Raw genomic sequence first — 16,143 nt, forward strand, 5'->3', positions numbered from 1 at the left:
ACAATTTACAATAAAATTTTAACTTGAGAAACGTAAAATACAAAACAATCCGATCGTAAAAAAACCATAACAAACGAGTATATTCAGTTCAAAGATTAATGAATGCACAAAATATGAGATCCGTGCCTTGGTAAAGCGCGTGCACCATTTTCATAATCATTGCTAGTTTGCGCCACTAGTCTCGCTTGGTGCTTGCCAAAGATGCTACTAGCGAAGTGCACAGTCTTCCTGGTACTATTCATATCTATGGTGCAATAAAGTTGTTTTCTTACGTTTGCAAAGGTAAACAATGAACGTTTTTCAAAATAAAAACATTAAAACGTTTATCAGGATGAATATAACAAAAAAAAATTGTGAATTTTAGGACTTTTCCGCTTCATAAAAACGTATGAAACGGGAAATTAATTATTTTATAAGTGTATGTTCCGGGAAAGTAAACCATTGTAAATATAGTACTTTCGGCGGGACCAAAATTAATCGGCGTATGACACGGGAAAATGTATGAAACGGGAACGTATCATCGAGGTTCTACTGTATCATCTTTTCTTATTGCCAGGTCGCAGAAACTTAATTGTAATTGATGAAATAAAAAAGGTGAGACTAAAACAAGTATATACAATGTCACAATATCAAGATATGAACAGTTTATAGGCCAATTAATGACTATTCTATTCCAAAAAGAAAAAAAAATGAACCATAATATTCTAGTTTTTGAGTTGTAAGGTTTTTTTTTTTTTATTTCCACCCAGCACCAAATTATTTGATACTGTGACTGAAAATTTCTATATTAAACTATTATAACTTTTGCTATGAAATCCTAAACAACCCTATAATGTTGATAATAATTTCAAATAAAATCAAACATAAAATACTTTTGGAGGAAAAAAATAATTTACACGATCTACGCTTCAAAAAATTTTAGACAGATAATTTTGACTATTCATACTGTAAAAATAATTTTACTTGGCAATTTATTTTATAAGATTTAAAAATGGTACAACACTGAACACTTCTTTAAGAAAAACAATACAAAATGACCTAGTTTCAAAATAATTTTCATATGTGATAGGTGATAGATAATACAATAAGTAATATTCAAAGCTCTATTTCAATTAGTGTGTGTAAGGCAGACAGTGAGAGCATTGGACGTGATTTAGTGTGTAACAAATAGTAAAATACAAAATAAAACTAAGCATTTATAAAAATTGTTTTTACCAAATTAAAGTAAATACCCTCTTTATCATCCTGTTTCTTACACGGAAACTGAATTCTATCCATGAGCTTTAAAATATTCATAATGTATTGATGTAGTCCATGGCCTCTGTTCGCACAGGCTGTTATGCCTCATTGGCATCTCAGACAGGTGTCAGATGTGCAACAAATGCGCCTCTGGGCAGAAAGTTATAGCGAGACGGACAGACCATGCCAATAGTGTATCGATGGCTGCTCGAGCAGCTATCGATAGTGTATGTATTCATCTGCTACGTAGTTGTAGCCTTCTGCTTATCAGTTTTATTAATTAAATTATGCAGCCTTTAAAGTCATCTTGATACAAACCACTATTTATAAGCAATTAACTATTATTCTCTGTGCGCTAGCGTTCTGAAAACTAGCTTGAGTTGCTTTTCGGTCTCCACATGTTTTACACACGGAAGTGCAGCCCTGGTGGCACGGCACCTCCCAAGGTCGCGGCAGTAGGCCCTCCGCCCTCGGTTTGGCCGGTCACTTAGCGCTCCGCACCTTCACCATCATTATCTTAAACCTGTAAGTGATCCATCGGCACCACCAACTGACTTAACTCGCATGAGCCACCACCAACCTTAGCATTTAACACAGTCCTATGCCAGGTTCCATCACGGACGCTGTACGTTTCGGTAACCCAATGCATAGCATCCCGCACCATGCATTGTCATTGACTTAGTGTTTTGCAGTGTACTTTGTGCTTTTGGTAATTATTGGTACTTTCAAGTCTCAGGCGCACATGTACTGTTGCATATGTATGTAATTATGTCTAAAGGTGTCAATACTGCAAGTGCCCGTATGTCATCGTGAGATCACTTTGTTTTAGTACCCAGTACGCTGGGATGAGCCCTCAGCTCCTGCGCGACATGGGCTATTTCACAGAAAAGCACTATGTACTAGTGTTTTCATGTGTAATAAAATTAGTGTAGAACCAAACTGTGTTTTTCGCAATAAATTAAGGCGTTGCGAGTGGCCAACAGCTCCTGCCTCTTAGCCCCTTTGGCCTAGAACCCTCCCCTGAATATCTCATGCTCTGAACACCCACTTCCATTATTTCTTCTGTAGAGGCAGCCAGGGTGACAAGATGGTGCCCAATTAGTGTGGCCCAAAAGCAAATTTTCAGAATTCACCAAAGTACATGCTCAAGCAGGTACAGGTGCACAGGAAAGGAAGCTGGTTTGATAGAAAGGTGCGCAATCCGGCTGGCGTAACTGTTGAGAGGAGATAGAGTTACGGCATGTCTCACGCCCCGAGCCAGCGGCTGCAGGACTACCCTCTTCCCCCCTTTCCCCCCCAATGCTGCATGTCTTCCGCGAGGCACGTGTGTGCGAACACAGGCCTGTCAACCACGGAGGTAGGGGAGGCGGTTCTCCCTACCTGTCCACGATCGTCACCGACTCCGTGACCCATAGCCCGGTTTGTCTATCCACGAGCCAGTACGGACACAAGAGCATGGATATAGCTATAAACATGGAGGAGGTGTGTAACAACTGCCTCAGACCACTCGCCAGGGAAACAGTGACAAGGGAGCCAACCCAGTTCGCTGCACGTGCAACTGGGTTCGCACAAAAACAGAACAGTTGGGGTGCACTACGGAGGGTGCGATGAGCACGCTGTGCGCCGCACCGCATTGCCATGTACAGCAGGGAGAGACTGCATAGTGCCAACAGTGCTGAGTCACTAAACACCGAGCGTGAACAGAGGCCTGCGGATTTTCTGGGTTGTTTCTGTGTATTCCATGCGAGGACTATATGAACAGAGTATATCACACTGAACTGAACCCCGCACCACGCGCCATGAGCGGGCCGGTTGTTCTCCTGGAGTTTACAGGGAGTGTGCATGAAGATCCAGGCATGTTCCTACAAGTATGAAGTGATAAGCTGGCTCGTTACCACATAGCTGCGGAGGAGTGGACAAACCCTTGAGTGACCAGCTGCGCGAAGATGCACGCACGTGGTGGGCCCAAGTGGGAGACTACAGCACCACCTGGGCAGTCTTCATGCAGCGACTGAAACTCCCGCTTCAATGATGCGCGTGCCCGGGCCCGCTGTCTGATGAACGAACTGTTCTGCCTAACTCAGACAAGCGCGGACAGCATCCAGGCCTTTGTGGACAGCAAGCTGTGGCTGTACCAATATCTCACACCCAGCGGCCGAGTACAGAACATGCTACCAAACATTATTGAACTACTGTCATCTGAATCTGGCTATTCATTTGCAGTGCAATAGGGGAGGGACTGGATGCATTTCTCGCCTTGGCAAGGGACATAGAGCAGGACCTCAAGTCATCTCAGGGCACCTGGAGTGCCGCCCCATCTCGGCTGGCCACACTCGCATCAAGCACCTTGTGGGTGGAGGATGCATTAGCGGTAGTCCTGTACATCAACCCACCGCTGCAGAAGGAAATCAACCCCTTTGCTGCCCAACGAGAGGGAGAGGGGGCGGTGCACTCGAGCCACAACAATTGGCCTGCAAAACAGGTCATCTCAAATGACCACCGCGACAACCCAGCAGACGCGCGTGACTGCCGTCCACCCTGCTGTTAGTACTGCCCGATGCCAGAGTACCACTGGCATAGTGTCCCATTGCCCACCGTCGCACTTGACGTTATGGGGCTCTACCCCCGTATGACCCGCGGGAAGCGTTTTTTGGTGGTCATCACTGATAATTTCACCCACTGGACAGAGGCGTTTCTAATGTGTGAGCCGGCACCATCGCCACGCTCCTCAACACTGAGGTATTCTCGCGATATGGCTTTCCCCGGGTGCTCCTCACAGAAAACGGTGCCGAGTTCCAGAGACGGCGCTGGAAGACAGACTGCAGGCGCTGGAAGCTGGAGCACCATACTACCCCCACCTTCCACCCAAGAGCGAACCCGACAGAGCGCCGCAACCAGAATATAAAATTCCAGCTGCAGCTCCGTCTGGGGGATGACCATACAAAATGTGATGTGCTTTTTACCAAAACTTCTCTTCTGTCTCCTATGCCACCGGAATATTGTCACCGGCCATTCCCCTGCAGAGTTACTCCAAAGTCGGGACCTCGCCCTTCTGGGAGAACTCCAGGCCGCGGATATTTTCTAGCGAACGCTCCAGATGCCCGTCACCGAGAGGCGGGAGGACCCCCGCCGAAACCAAAGCCAGTTCGTCACCACCCATTACCCTACACACCACAAATCCACCCATGCCACTGGAGCCGGGACAACGGGTCTATATCAAATGTCACCACTTATCTGCCAGGGGCAAAAATTTTTGTACCAGCTTAGCTTCCAAATGGTCCCTTAGCTCCCAAAGCATCTGGGGCCAACCAATTATGCGGTCTACATGCCTAGTGGAAGAGCCGCGAATGTCCACTAGGATGACCACCGGTTAACTCGCGCCAGGGAAGGGCCATCGGTCAGATAACCTGTGACGTCACCGGCTCACCCTACGCCACCCGCCACACATACGACAGATGTACACCACACATCACATGCAGCATCAGTATGTGTGAATCCGATGCCCGTTCTATGTCACCTATCACCACTCGTGTGAAATTAGTTACTTCTCACACACCTCCAGCCATGCATGTCACAACAAAAGTACCTTCCATGCCCAATGCAGTGTCAGGGAGCGTGATGTCAGCTACAAGCTACATGTCGTTCGCCACAACAGATGTGATGGCAAACGCTCGTCCCCAGTCCCATGCCAAGCATGACATGGCAGAAGTGCACCGCACATCACATGCCATGACCCATGCAGCAACAGATGTTTATCCTTATCCAATATGGGTGGTACCATGATTCGCAATTTAGAGCAGATCATGAGTCGGCTGGGATACAGAGATCACTCCCCCACACCCACCGACCCCATGGACATGTCTCCGCCCAGGTGGCCGGCGGGCACAAGTCTGACTGTCTCCACGTTCAGCGTGTGGATAGACGAGCCCAAACCAACTGTGGCCAATCTACCACACGTCTGGCACTCCAGCAGGACACTCAGAACCCCAGTACTGACACAGGGGTGACCATAGTCCAACTAAGTGGGACCAGCGATATATATGGGGCGCAACCTGTGCACATTGTGATTGACCCGAGCGACACCGCAGAAACACAAGGGCTGCGGCGGTGGACCCGCATTCGAGTATCCCCTGACCATTTTAGAAGCGCTGAGTGGCACCTCCCTCGACCAGGGGCCACCGGACGATCATTATCCCCAACCTCAGGCCCCCTCACTCAACACCCCACAGTGCTCAGTGATAAGGCTCCTCTCACGTTGTGCCCTAACTACCAACCCTGTCAGCACCCAACCCCTCACAAGCACCGAACCATCCAGAGACCCCCAATGCACCGAGAGAGATGTTGCCTTGAGGCAATGCGTGTGATATGGGGCATCAATGTGCATAACGGCCTCAGTAGAAGGGAGGCATTTGACGGTCGTGGTGCTCTCTCTGCACGCACAGGCCATTATGCCTTATTGGCATCTCAGAGAGGTGTCGAATGTGCAACGCCTCTGGGCAGAAAAGGTGCAACGAGACGAACAGCCCATACCGATAGTGTATCGATGACTGCTCGAGCAGCTATCAATAGTGTATGCATTCATCCGCCGGGTAGTTGTAGCCTTCTGCTTGTTATATAATAAATTGGTGCTGGATGGGGTTTTTAAAACATTTGGGACAAAAATGCCTACCTATAACTTGAAAACTATGACACATTTTATGATTTTGCTATCATTATTTGACTTATAAACTTTTCTCTACTTTATGTAGAGTTCTGAGACATCTTGTTTATTACACAATATAGTATCAACATTTGAGATTTTTTTAAACTTAACAAAAAAAAATAAGATACACACTTTTTCAATAAGTCGATAAGGTAAGACTTTATTTGACCTGTCCTTACTAAGATTTAAACATTGACATCTCTTTGTCACCAGACTTAACTAATTGTGTATAAATATTTAATTTGGTATTTTTTTAAGAACATCCACTCACCAAAGTTTAAACGTTCACTGAACACTGCCAAAAATGTCTCACCTCATCTTGAACTCAGCATATTTAGTAGAAGGTTTTTTTTCTCCAATGTGTGCATGCGTGTGTGAAAGGCATCACCAATTTTTTTTTTACCTTTCTTGAGTCTGCTCTTTTTTTTATTAGCTAGGCTGAAGAAATAATTGCCTGAGCTATCAAAAGGTAAACATGCTGCAGCAACAATCGCTGGGCAAGGGGAGTAGGGATGGATGAGCATCCAATGGTCTGCGTAATATCAACCCTGAAACAAATGCTGATGGTTCTTATCCATTTTTAACGACTAGAGTGGTGGGTGGTGAATCCAGCTATCAACATATTCTGCTCTAAAAAATCTTCAGAATCTCCTAAATTATTTTATTTTACGGAAGACAAATTTTTAGTCTTTGTTTCGATTTCGGCTTTCAGAAGCTTCGCACACCCCTTGTATACAGTGACTTCTCTACTTCTGATAAGGCCACAATGTGGTTTTTGTTGTGATTTGTGTTTTTTTATCTTCTCTCTTTGATTATATTGCTAGGAAGCAGACAGCCACCCTGGCCGTGGATATCTTTCCCAGCATGTGTGCGTCACATGTGTCTCGCCTGTATGGAATGCTGAATGTTTCTCATTGCCTGCAGTCTCCTCACATCTGGCATGTATGTAAGAAGCGGCATCATGTGCCACCACGCCTGACCTGTGGTATGCAGCTCATACTGGCTGTCTGATGAAACTGTCTAGAAAGGTCTAGGCCACCACACTCTTTGTATAGTACATTCGGCAAGCTTTCAGGGAAGGTATATAAGGCCCTGATAGACAATTCCCAGAGGTGCTAGAGGATCCACATAAATAGAGTATCTGGGCAAGAGTTCGTAACAATACCAGTGATTCCTTAGAGTTATACTAGAGTTAGAGTTGTTGGTAGTGATACCAGTGAGTCGTGGCTGGCAATAACAGCGAGCAGGCAATTTCTCTGGCAACGAGTGAATGTGCAGCGACTTCTTGGGCGAAGAAGAGGACCCAAGACAATGTTGGCAAGGCAGAGTCAGCGATGCAGCATGTAAGTTAGTGGGAACAATGATGTGCGGAAACAAAGGATAAGAGGCATAGTAGATTTGTTGTTATAATTTCGCAGGCAGAAATTGATGTAAATTTTGAGTATAATAAATATACATTTTAAACAATTTATAGGGCTATCTGTCACATCTTTTTTCCCCCAGTTCATTACAATATGTACTATTTTTATCACACATTAAAGAAGTTGTAAAATACAGACTATATGTGTGTATGTCTATGTGTTGTGTCTATGTGTGTGTGTGTCTGTGTGTGTAACAATTTTTTTTATACTTTGAGACTTCTATTACTTACATTTAATTTACATTTATTTATAGGGCTGCAAGACATACTTAGCACCATGGTGATTAAGTTCATATACATGCAAAAAATAATAATTTTCTGCAGAAAATACATTACTTCAGCTATCTTTTATTAAAAAAAACTTGATTACTATATTATTGTTTAACGTATTTTGTATATATGTTATTTTTCTAGGCATTGGTTGGTGATAAAACAATTGCTTTCTGGCTGATGGATAAGGAAATGTATACACACATGTCCTTATTATCAGAGCCTTCACCTGTCATTGATCGTGGCATTGCACTCCACAAGATGATTCGACTGATAACACATGTTCTGGGTGGAGAAGGCTATCTAAACTTCATTGGTAAGTTGAAATTTGCTTGTAAACCAGAGAGTTGTCTCTGTAACGCACCTCCCTCGTGTCTTGTAAAAGTTATTTAAGTTCCTTATCAAAATTAGGAAACACTTTGAATTGGAAATCTGATTTACATGAAATTGCTGGAAACAAACTGGTCAAACAGAAAACCAGAAGTGCACACGAGAGAGAGTGTACAAGAAATTTCATACAGCCCCTGAATGTCTTAAAAGGAGCTGGAGGATTGCTTGGTTATGAGCTTAAATAAAAAGCCAAGATTTGGGTTGCAAGGATTCTTGGATTCTTTTTGATTTATTTAATTAAATCATTCAAATTCTTTTCTTTTAGTTTGCTGGTTTAATTATAATAAACAACATTATTTCTTAAACAACAATAACAAAAGTTAAGTTGGCCCCGGCCCTACACAGAATTATACCAGTTATACATTAAAGTTAAATCCTTCTTTAAAAACAATATAAAATACATTTATAAAGACAAAAACAAACTAAATTTAAATTGTCTCCCAGCTGGCACTTGTTGATTTTATTTGGGGCATGTTGCCGGGGGAAGATGGGAAATTCTCTGCCCAGTTGCCCAGGACGAAGTTAAGACCAGAATAATGGTATCCCAGTTGATGACCGGCTAATGGGGCTGAACAATGGAGGCTTGGCTTGCACCCCTGGAGCCGTCAGGTTGGTGGAATCTTGGCGGTACTCTTGAACCCGCCTACAGACCAAACCAATAAAAGGAATTAAGCCTGATCATTAGGCGATCAAGGGAGGGGCGGAATTCGCCCTTGTGAAGGGGTGAACACTTACCGAAGCGGGGAGAACTCAGCCGTCTCGGTACCAGGTTGGTGCCCGTCGCGCGAAGACGTGGTCGTTCGCGGAAGCCATGTTCTTGGAGCTTAATAAAATACAAAAGAATTTATAAATTTTTCTAACTGCTCTGGGCAGAGTACCGGAGACTAAAGTAATAAGGCCAGGGAGCCTTTAATGTTGGTAACTACATTCCGCAGGTGGACGACGGAATTCGGCGAAATGCGTGTGAGGTGCGAATCAGTGGAGAAACCCACCCGTCTGCTCTGTTGAAAAGCTGCCCAGAGAATCCTCCTCGATCAAGAGGACTTCCTGATTAAAAGATGGGGCTCTGCCCTTTGGGTCCAGGTGGAGGGGGACTCTTTGATCTCTCGAACCCTCAAGTGCATGGTCGACTCCTGCGAGTAGCCACGCAAAATGGAGGGGGGGGGGGTGGACAGTTCAGTGCTCTGGCGGCGGTCCGGGGGAAGGACACTTGGTTATTTGGTGTAGCTCTCATTAGATGGGGCGAGCTGTCACTTCTGGCACGCCCAGAAGTTTTTTTTTTGAAAGGCCTCCCCAAGTAGGCGGCCCTTTGGAGGGGGGAGCCTTGAGCGTGAACAGTGACTGAAAGGGGTTTATGACCACCCGGGGCCACCTCAGGCAGGGTTTTAGGCGCGGGGAGAGGGGAAATTTTCCGCTTGGGCGATTGAAATTCATGGCGAATGCACGCCACTACATGTCTGCTCCGGCTTGAAGACTGCTGATGGCCATACTTCCACGAAGTCTGTTGGGAGCGACGCCAGTGCTCGCCACAGCTTTTATAGTCACCAAATCGTGTAAGGTTTTGAGACGCTGGGTCTGACTGGATCCGGGAATTATAGGAGATGGCTGCTTAACGCAACTTCGGCGAGCTTGAGAGCTGAAGGTGTGAAAGGGGGGAGGAGTGGAGAGGAAAGAACACGCTACAAAAAGAATTGACCCGGCCGTACACTGGGCTGAAAAAGGCCGCAGGCCAATAATTTTAAGTTTAATTTTTTTAAATTAAAAAAACTCAATTATTATAAAATTTAAAAAGGTGGCTATAATGCACATGATTGGCACATACTTCCTCCCTGAAGAATGGAGTCAGGTTGGCCAACATGAGCCACCTAAAATTGAGGGTGACTTACCCTGTACCAGGATCGATTATAGTAAACTACTTACAATAGGTAGAGTATTTACAGGTTACATTAGAGCTAAAACTTATAAATAACTTATTAACTAAGTGGCGCCACAAAAACTATACCTCTTAACTTAAAACTTCTTAACTTAAACATCTTAAAACTAGTAGTACCATGGTTTTTATAACTTATAATTAGGACCTATTAATTTTTGAAATATAAACACTGTTTTTTGAGTTTGGCATGCCTATATATTAGCGCAGTTCCTGTAAAGGGTAAACCAGTGAAGAGTGCCCTTACTACATGTTCGGGTGCACTTTCTTCAACTTTGAGATGTGTGTGCACGCGCGCAGTAATAGCCGGAGCTGGGGTCGGCTAGAGCGTCCGTGACTGGCGTTAAGAATCGTTGGATCTGCCAGGGGCCATTCCAACGATATGAGAGCTTGGCGGATCGCTTGTCGATCGCCTTGCTCAGGGTGTGTGCTTTGCACAGCACCAAATCACCTACTCTGTAGGGATTGGGGGAACGTCTTTAATTGTATTTTGGCCTGCTTGCCTCGTGGGCCAAGTTCAGGTTTTTACGAGCTCTACTCCAGACACATTTAATGTTGCGTGTGTTGTCTGGTAGTTACTCACTCAACTTCCATTGGTTAGAGAGTGGGGTGTTGGGTTTGTATGTGAACATGAGTTCAAACGGTGTTGTCTTGTGACCTTCGTGTCGGGCCGCGTTGAAGACCATCTGCAACCACACGAGATTGGAGTCCCACCTATCGTGCCAGTTCGCATGGAATGCTATTAAAGCTGACCGGAGGTTGCGGTTGAAATGCTCCGCATGTGAAGGCTGGGGATAGTAGGGAGTCGTGGTCACGTGTTGTGTGAGAAAAACATGTTTTTGAAAAGTGTTGATTTTAAATTTGTGGAGTTGTCGGAAACAATGATGGAAGGTACACCGGAAATCTTGAATATATTATTTTGAAGGGCTCGAATGGTGATTTCGGCTGTGGCTCTTATGACAGGGATTAACCACACAAATTTTGAAAATATGTCGACGCATACCAAAAGCATTGAATTTCCATCCTTTGACCTTGGGAAGGGTCCCACAAAATCAATGAAAAGTTTTTGCATGGGCCTTTCGGCCACATTGGAACTCAAAAATCCGAATTGTGTTTGCTGGGCTGGCTTACTCAAAGCACATAATTTACATAATTTTACTTGCTGGGTTATATCCTTGTGCATCCTATCCCAGATGAAATGCTTTCGAATGTTTTCAATTGTTTTGAAGATACCTAAATGTGCGCTTATAGGTGATGAGTAGGGATGGTGATTTTTTGTTTTCGCGAAATAGATGCGAAAATATGCTAAATTATATTTTTCCGCTATAAAATGTGAAATCTAGACTATTCCGAGATGAATGTGAAATCAAGGTATAAAACGTAGATTTGTCTTCACTCTACACAATTTATATACAGATTGTATTTAGTTTCAATTCAGTATCAAAAAAAACCATCATTTTATTGCGTATTCAGCACAAGTGTCTTATTGTCACGTCATTCACAACACTATTGTTTGTAAATATTGAAGGAAGAATGGCCATCCGTGCCTCGCGATTGTAAACAAAGCAAAGAACAACTAGCTGGAAGAGTGTCCGTCATCTTGCAGAGTACAAGTTTTTAGGCCACCATATTGCGACATCTCTGCTTCGCCGCGCTAACAATTGTAAGTCCCATTTTCTGGCTGTGTTTCACATGAAAGCCGCGTTCGTGTTTAGTCTGTGGAAGGTGGTGTGTTTACAAAATACATGTGTTGTATACTGTTATTTCTCGTGGTAAAAATGAGACGAAACGTAATTTCCATTCGCGATCGCATAAATGAATACAAAAGTGAACAGTTCTAGGAAAGTGATACAAATATTTTAATGTGCAATTTATGTAATCGCCATCTGGAGTGGAAAAAAAAGATTTACTTGTAAAGCACATTAAATCTGAGGGACATCAGGCTGCAAAAAAAGATTTACCGAGAAATCGGATAAAGGAAAAAAGTCTGTAAAACGGCAAGCAATGGTTTCTGGCATGATCGAAAACCAAAAGAAGGCTAAAATTGAAGAAACTAAAAAAAAATATTGAAAAAACGAGTTTCTATAACATTATTTGTGCACTCTACATCAACTATGGCCATGAACACGGCTAAAAATATTTATTGTAATTTTAAGTATTCAATTTATTGCACTCATAAGTGCTAAAAAGTTGTTTGGAAACCTGCCAAGATAGGCTATCTTTGTAGTTGTGCTATATCTTTATTTCTGTGGTGGTTAATAATTAATATGTGTATTATTTAATGCTTTTTAAAAATATACTTTTCTTCAGTAATGTAAAATGAGAGAATTGGCTAAATCTTGTTTTTAAAAATGCTACAAAATGCTAAATTTCAAATTCAAAATGCTAAAAGTTATTATTTTTAATGCTATAAATCACCATCTCTAGTGATGAGTGATAGTATTGAAAATCATGTCCCTGAGATTTTGAGGTAGGGCTATTCAGAAACTTTTGCATTGCTGGGTTCTCCAGTAAAGACTTCCCTTTGAAAGTTTGTAATACTTTGGAGGTGAGCCTGAATTTATTTGCGTGATTATGTCGGACAGTTGTGGGTCAGAATCTTGATGTGATTGTAGATCGGAAAATGGTAAAGGAAAATCTGTTAAGGCGATTGGTGCATGGAAAATATTACGACAAAACTAATTTAACTGTACATATTTATTTTTGATGCTTCTTTTTAAGACATAATATACCTAGGATATTTTTAATAAACTTTTTTTTACTGAGTTATGTCATTTTAAATGCATTTATTTTTATTCCAAGCCAGAATTATTTAGAAAACACATAATTATGTTAAACTTAAGTATAGTTCAAGAAACGAGTGTACGAATAGGTTTCTGCACATATATAAGTAAGAAGAAAAAATTTTCATCGTCAAAATTACAGTTTAATATTGACAATTTCCATTGATCACTGCTGGACTACTTCAGGAGCGATTTAAAGAATAAATTTAAATGAAAATGAAAACATAATTGGCAGAACACTATTGAGTTATGTATATATTTTCATATCCTTTTGTTTTTGATACGATCCGACTCAAAACATGCCCTCTGGAGTGACAGTTCTAGTGCTGCGTGTAAAACTTTCGCCGCCGGGAAGAATGTCCCCGCGACGTGGCGCTGAGGGCGGCGCTTGTCGGAACCAGGTAGTCCGGCAGAGCTCCGGCCGGCGGGCCGCAGCCTGTGGGTGGGGAGGGGGAAGAATGGGGTGTAGAGGGATGACGAGAGAGGAGACCGAACAAACGAAGGGTCTGTCAAGGTCGCGCTCATGGAGCTAATATACAGTAATACATCTGGAGAGGACAAGGGAAGACCAGCAGAGGATGGGAGGTGAAGCCGGGTATCGGCTACCTACGCTGGAAGAAAATGAAAAAGAGCCAAACTCGCCTCGCGCTGCCGAAGAATCCTCCAAACTAAACTCGCAACAGCTCCGAAACTATCAAAACAATCAAACTGAAAATTTTACTGGAGTATCTATAAACATTTTTCCCCACATCGCTTTAATATTTTTTTCGAAACATGAATGCTTTCATTTTTAAAAATTAAATACTTATTTACTGCCAAAATTTTTTGTGATTACGCAGAGTAAATTACAACATTGAGGAAAAATTTTTGTTTGCAATCGTAAGTGGGGGACACTAGCGTATGAAATAAGGAAGAAGCCTCAAATTTTATTTATATACCCCTTTTGACGCATTCAACCCCATACTTTTATTTTTACAGAGAGTTGAAGTGGGAATAATGTTTCAGTGGGTAACACTACCGACATGTCTTCGGAACGCACTTCTTTTTGTTATTATACATCTCAAAATTTATAATTTCATACACAACGTTTATAAAAACCGAATTCTTACTTACCTCATTTAATCTATTACAAACCTCTTGTAATATACGTGTATTCAGGGCTAGATTTTAAGGAATATTTTAACCTGCCCAACGGACAGGTGTAATCGAAAATTTGCCTGTCCGCCATCCAATTTGCCTGTCCGCTGTTTTACCCAAATAAAAAAAATTTCAAAGTCGCTGAAAAAGTGAGAAAAAAAGGATTTTTGCTATATTTTGCACCTATTTTTATCACACACTTAACATCCTTATTTAATCATAATTTTCAGACGAGTCACTGTCTGAGTCACTGCACGAATTACTTGGCTGATTCTGTCTTGAACATCTTCGATAAGGAGGCTGAAAGGGTCGACGTTTTCTCTGAACATTATGGTACCAGAGATTTATTGCTGGTGCTGGATCAAACTCACTTTCAGAAGGTAACTATTTGAACACGCATGAGGGCAGACAGTGTATTATCATTTAGACAGTTTCGCCATTTAACATTATATTCTGACTTGTCCTCGTCCGTTTTTCTTTTCTGGTAGTTTTGAAGCACCAGTAATGAATTTCCACATTGTGTAACGCAGTTAATTAAATACTTAAACAATCGCCGTGACAAGATAAACTGTAAAAGATTACCGTGTCCTCTGTAAACAAGTAATGTTTAATTTTTGATGCAACATTTGACAGGCGAATTATCAAGCAGTCGCAGTCACTGCGGCCACTGTCAGCTGCATCTGGAGTACGCCGTGAAATTATAACCACGCGAAAACGCTTTTCTGTTAACAAACTATGTTAAAGTAGAGCAAGGAATTAGTAAAGTCGCGATTTATAAAGACAATAAATTAAAAAAATTATATTTAACAGTAAATTACGTAATTGTTGGCTGCACTGCAACAAAATTAATTAAAAACATGGCTACAAAAACAAACATCATCGGTGTGAGACGTTTTGCATCTCTAGCATACGAATACGACTATGTTACGTGAATCATGACGTGAACGTAAGTTTTTAAGAAGTATGATTCAGAAGATTTCAGCACGTTTTGTACATAACCTACTTTTTTTCCCGCGGTATACAATAGCCAGAGTCGTCCGTCACAAAAGAGCAGCCATTATTGTTTATTTATAGATATTGTCAAAGACGTTTTATTTGCGGTCGTGGTCGCATAAATGTTATTAATCACTTCTGCTGCATTAGTGCGTGCGAATAACCTCGGCATCACAAGTTGCACCTGTCCACCGGACAGTTGCCTTTTTTATTTTGCCTGCCCGGACGAGATTTTGCCTGTCCCGGGCAGGCGGACAGGCGCTAAAATCGAGCCCTGCGTGTATTAGTGGAAGAACCAACGTAACATGCAAACCTTAGGTAAACACTGGTAGAGAATTGTTTGGAATAACTGTAATGCTATGCATATACTGACAATGTAAGAAACTTCCAATTTTATTAATTGTTTGCATAAGAATTAATAATTTTAAAAAAAATCATAGAATAGGCCTTTATAGACTGAAAACCTTTCACGTAGTTTCAAGTCGCGTACATAAAAGTTTTTTAATATATATAATTACCAAATATTGTTGAATATATTTAACATTTTTATACATGTTACAACACACATATAATAACAAACCTATATAGTATATAAAAAGACAAACGCCAAATTTTAGCATTTTGTATTTCTTTTCTCTGTGTGAATAAAATAACAGTTCTTAACGTAGTTGCTAATACTGTACTATATTTCTAAAAAAAAATTACGAAAACCCCTGACATCGTCACCATAACAATGATAAATTTGCAAAATAATTAAGGCACATTTTTTAATGCTACGAAGCACACTCTTAAGAGAAATGTTTTAAACTTATGTTGGGATGTAACTAATATCTTAAAAGCATTCTGAAACCGTTACTTTGAGGGAAACCTTAATATACCGAACACCATACCATCCTTTAATCGAGTACGATTTTCGCTTCTTAAGACCCATTTGTCTTCAAAATGCACTGTACTGTGTAAGTAATAAATCAGTCTTAAAATCAGTTAATTATTTTATCTTCCTATTTCGTATTCTAATTGAGATAAATATCAGATAAGCATGTGTTACTTGTATCACGACATCAAGGTATTATTTATCAGTAATTAATATTTCATTTTATTTTTTTGTTAACTAATGTGCATAGGGCAGTGCACTAGACATCACTACCTGTGTGTAGTGTTGCGTTACACTTTTTAACGCATTAGAGTTTACATAAAATGATAAATTCAAAATTTCGTTTAAAAGTATAAATATCAGCAATCAATTTAATTAATGTCCAGTATAACTCAGTCAGTAAAA

At 41.6% G+C, this 16,143-nt stretch overlaps 1 protein-coding gene across 2 annotated transcripts in view; it reads left to right on the forward strand.

The window, feature by feature from the left end:
* Positions 1–16,143, forward strand: part of LOC134529286 (1,4-alpha-glucan-branching enzyme) — a 168,355-nt gene that overhangs the window by 69,631 nt on the left and 82,581 nt on the right. For both annotated transcript variants that reach the window (XM_063363193.1, XM_063363194.1), the window contains one exon: positions 7,776–7,947. In XM_063363193.1, coding sequence (XP_063219263.1) covers positions 7,776–7,947 — 172 coding nt within the window. The remainder of the gene's footprint in view (positions 1–7,775; positions 7,948–16,143) is intronic.

This window comes from Bacillus rossius, chromosome 2 (assembly GCF_032445375.1).
Source record: "Bacillus rossius redtenbacheri isolate Brsri chromosome 2, Brsri_v3, whole genome shotgun sequence".
In the NCBI taxonomy this organism is placed as follows: Eukaryota; Metazoa; Arthropoda; class Insecta; order Phasmatodea; family Bacillidae; genus Bacillus; species Bacillus rossius.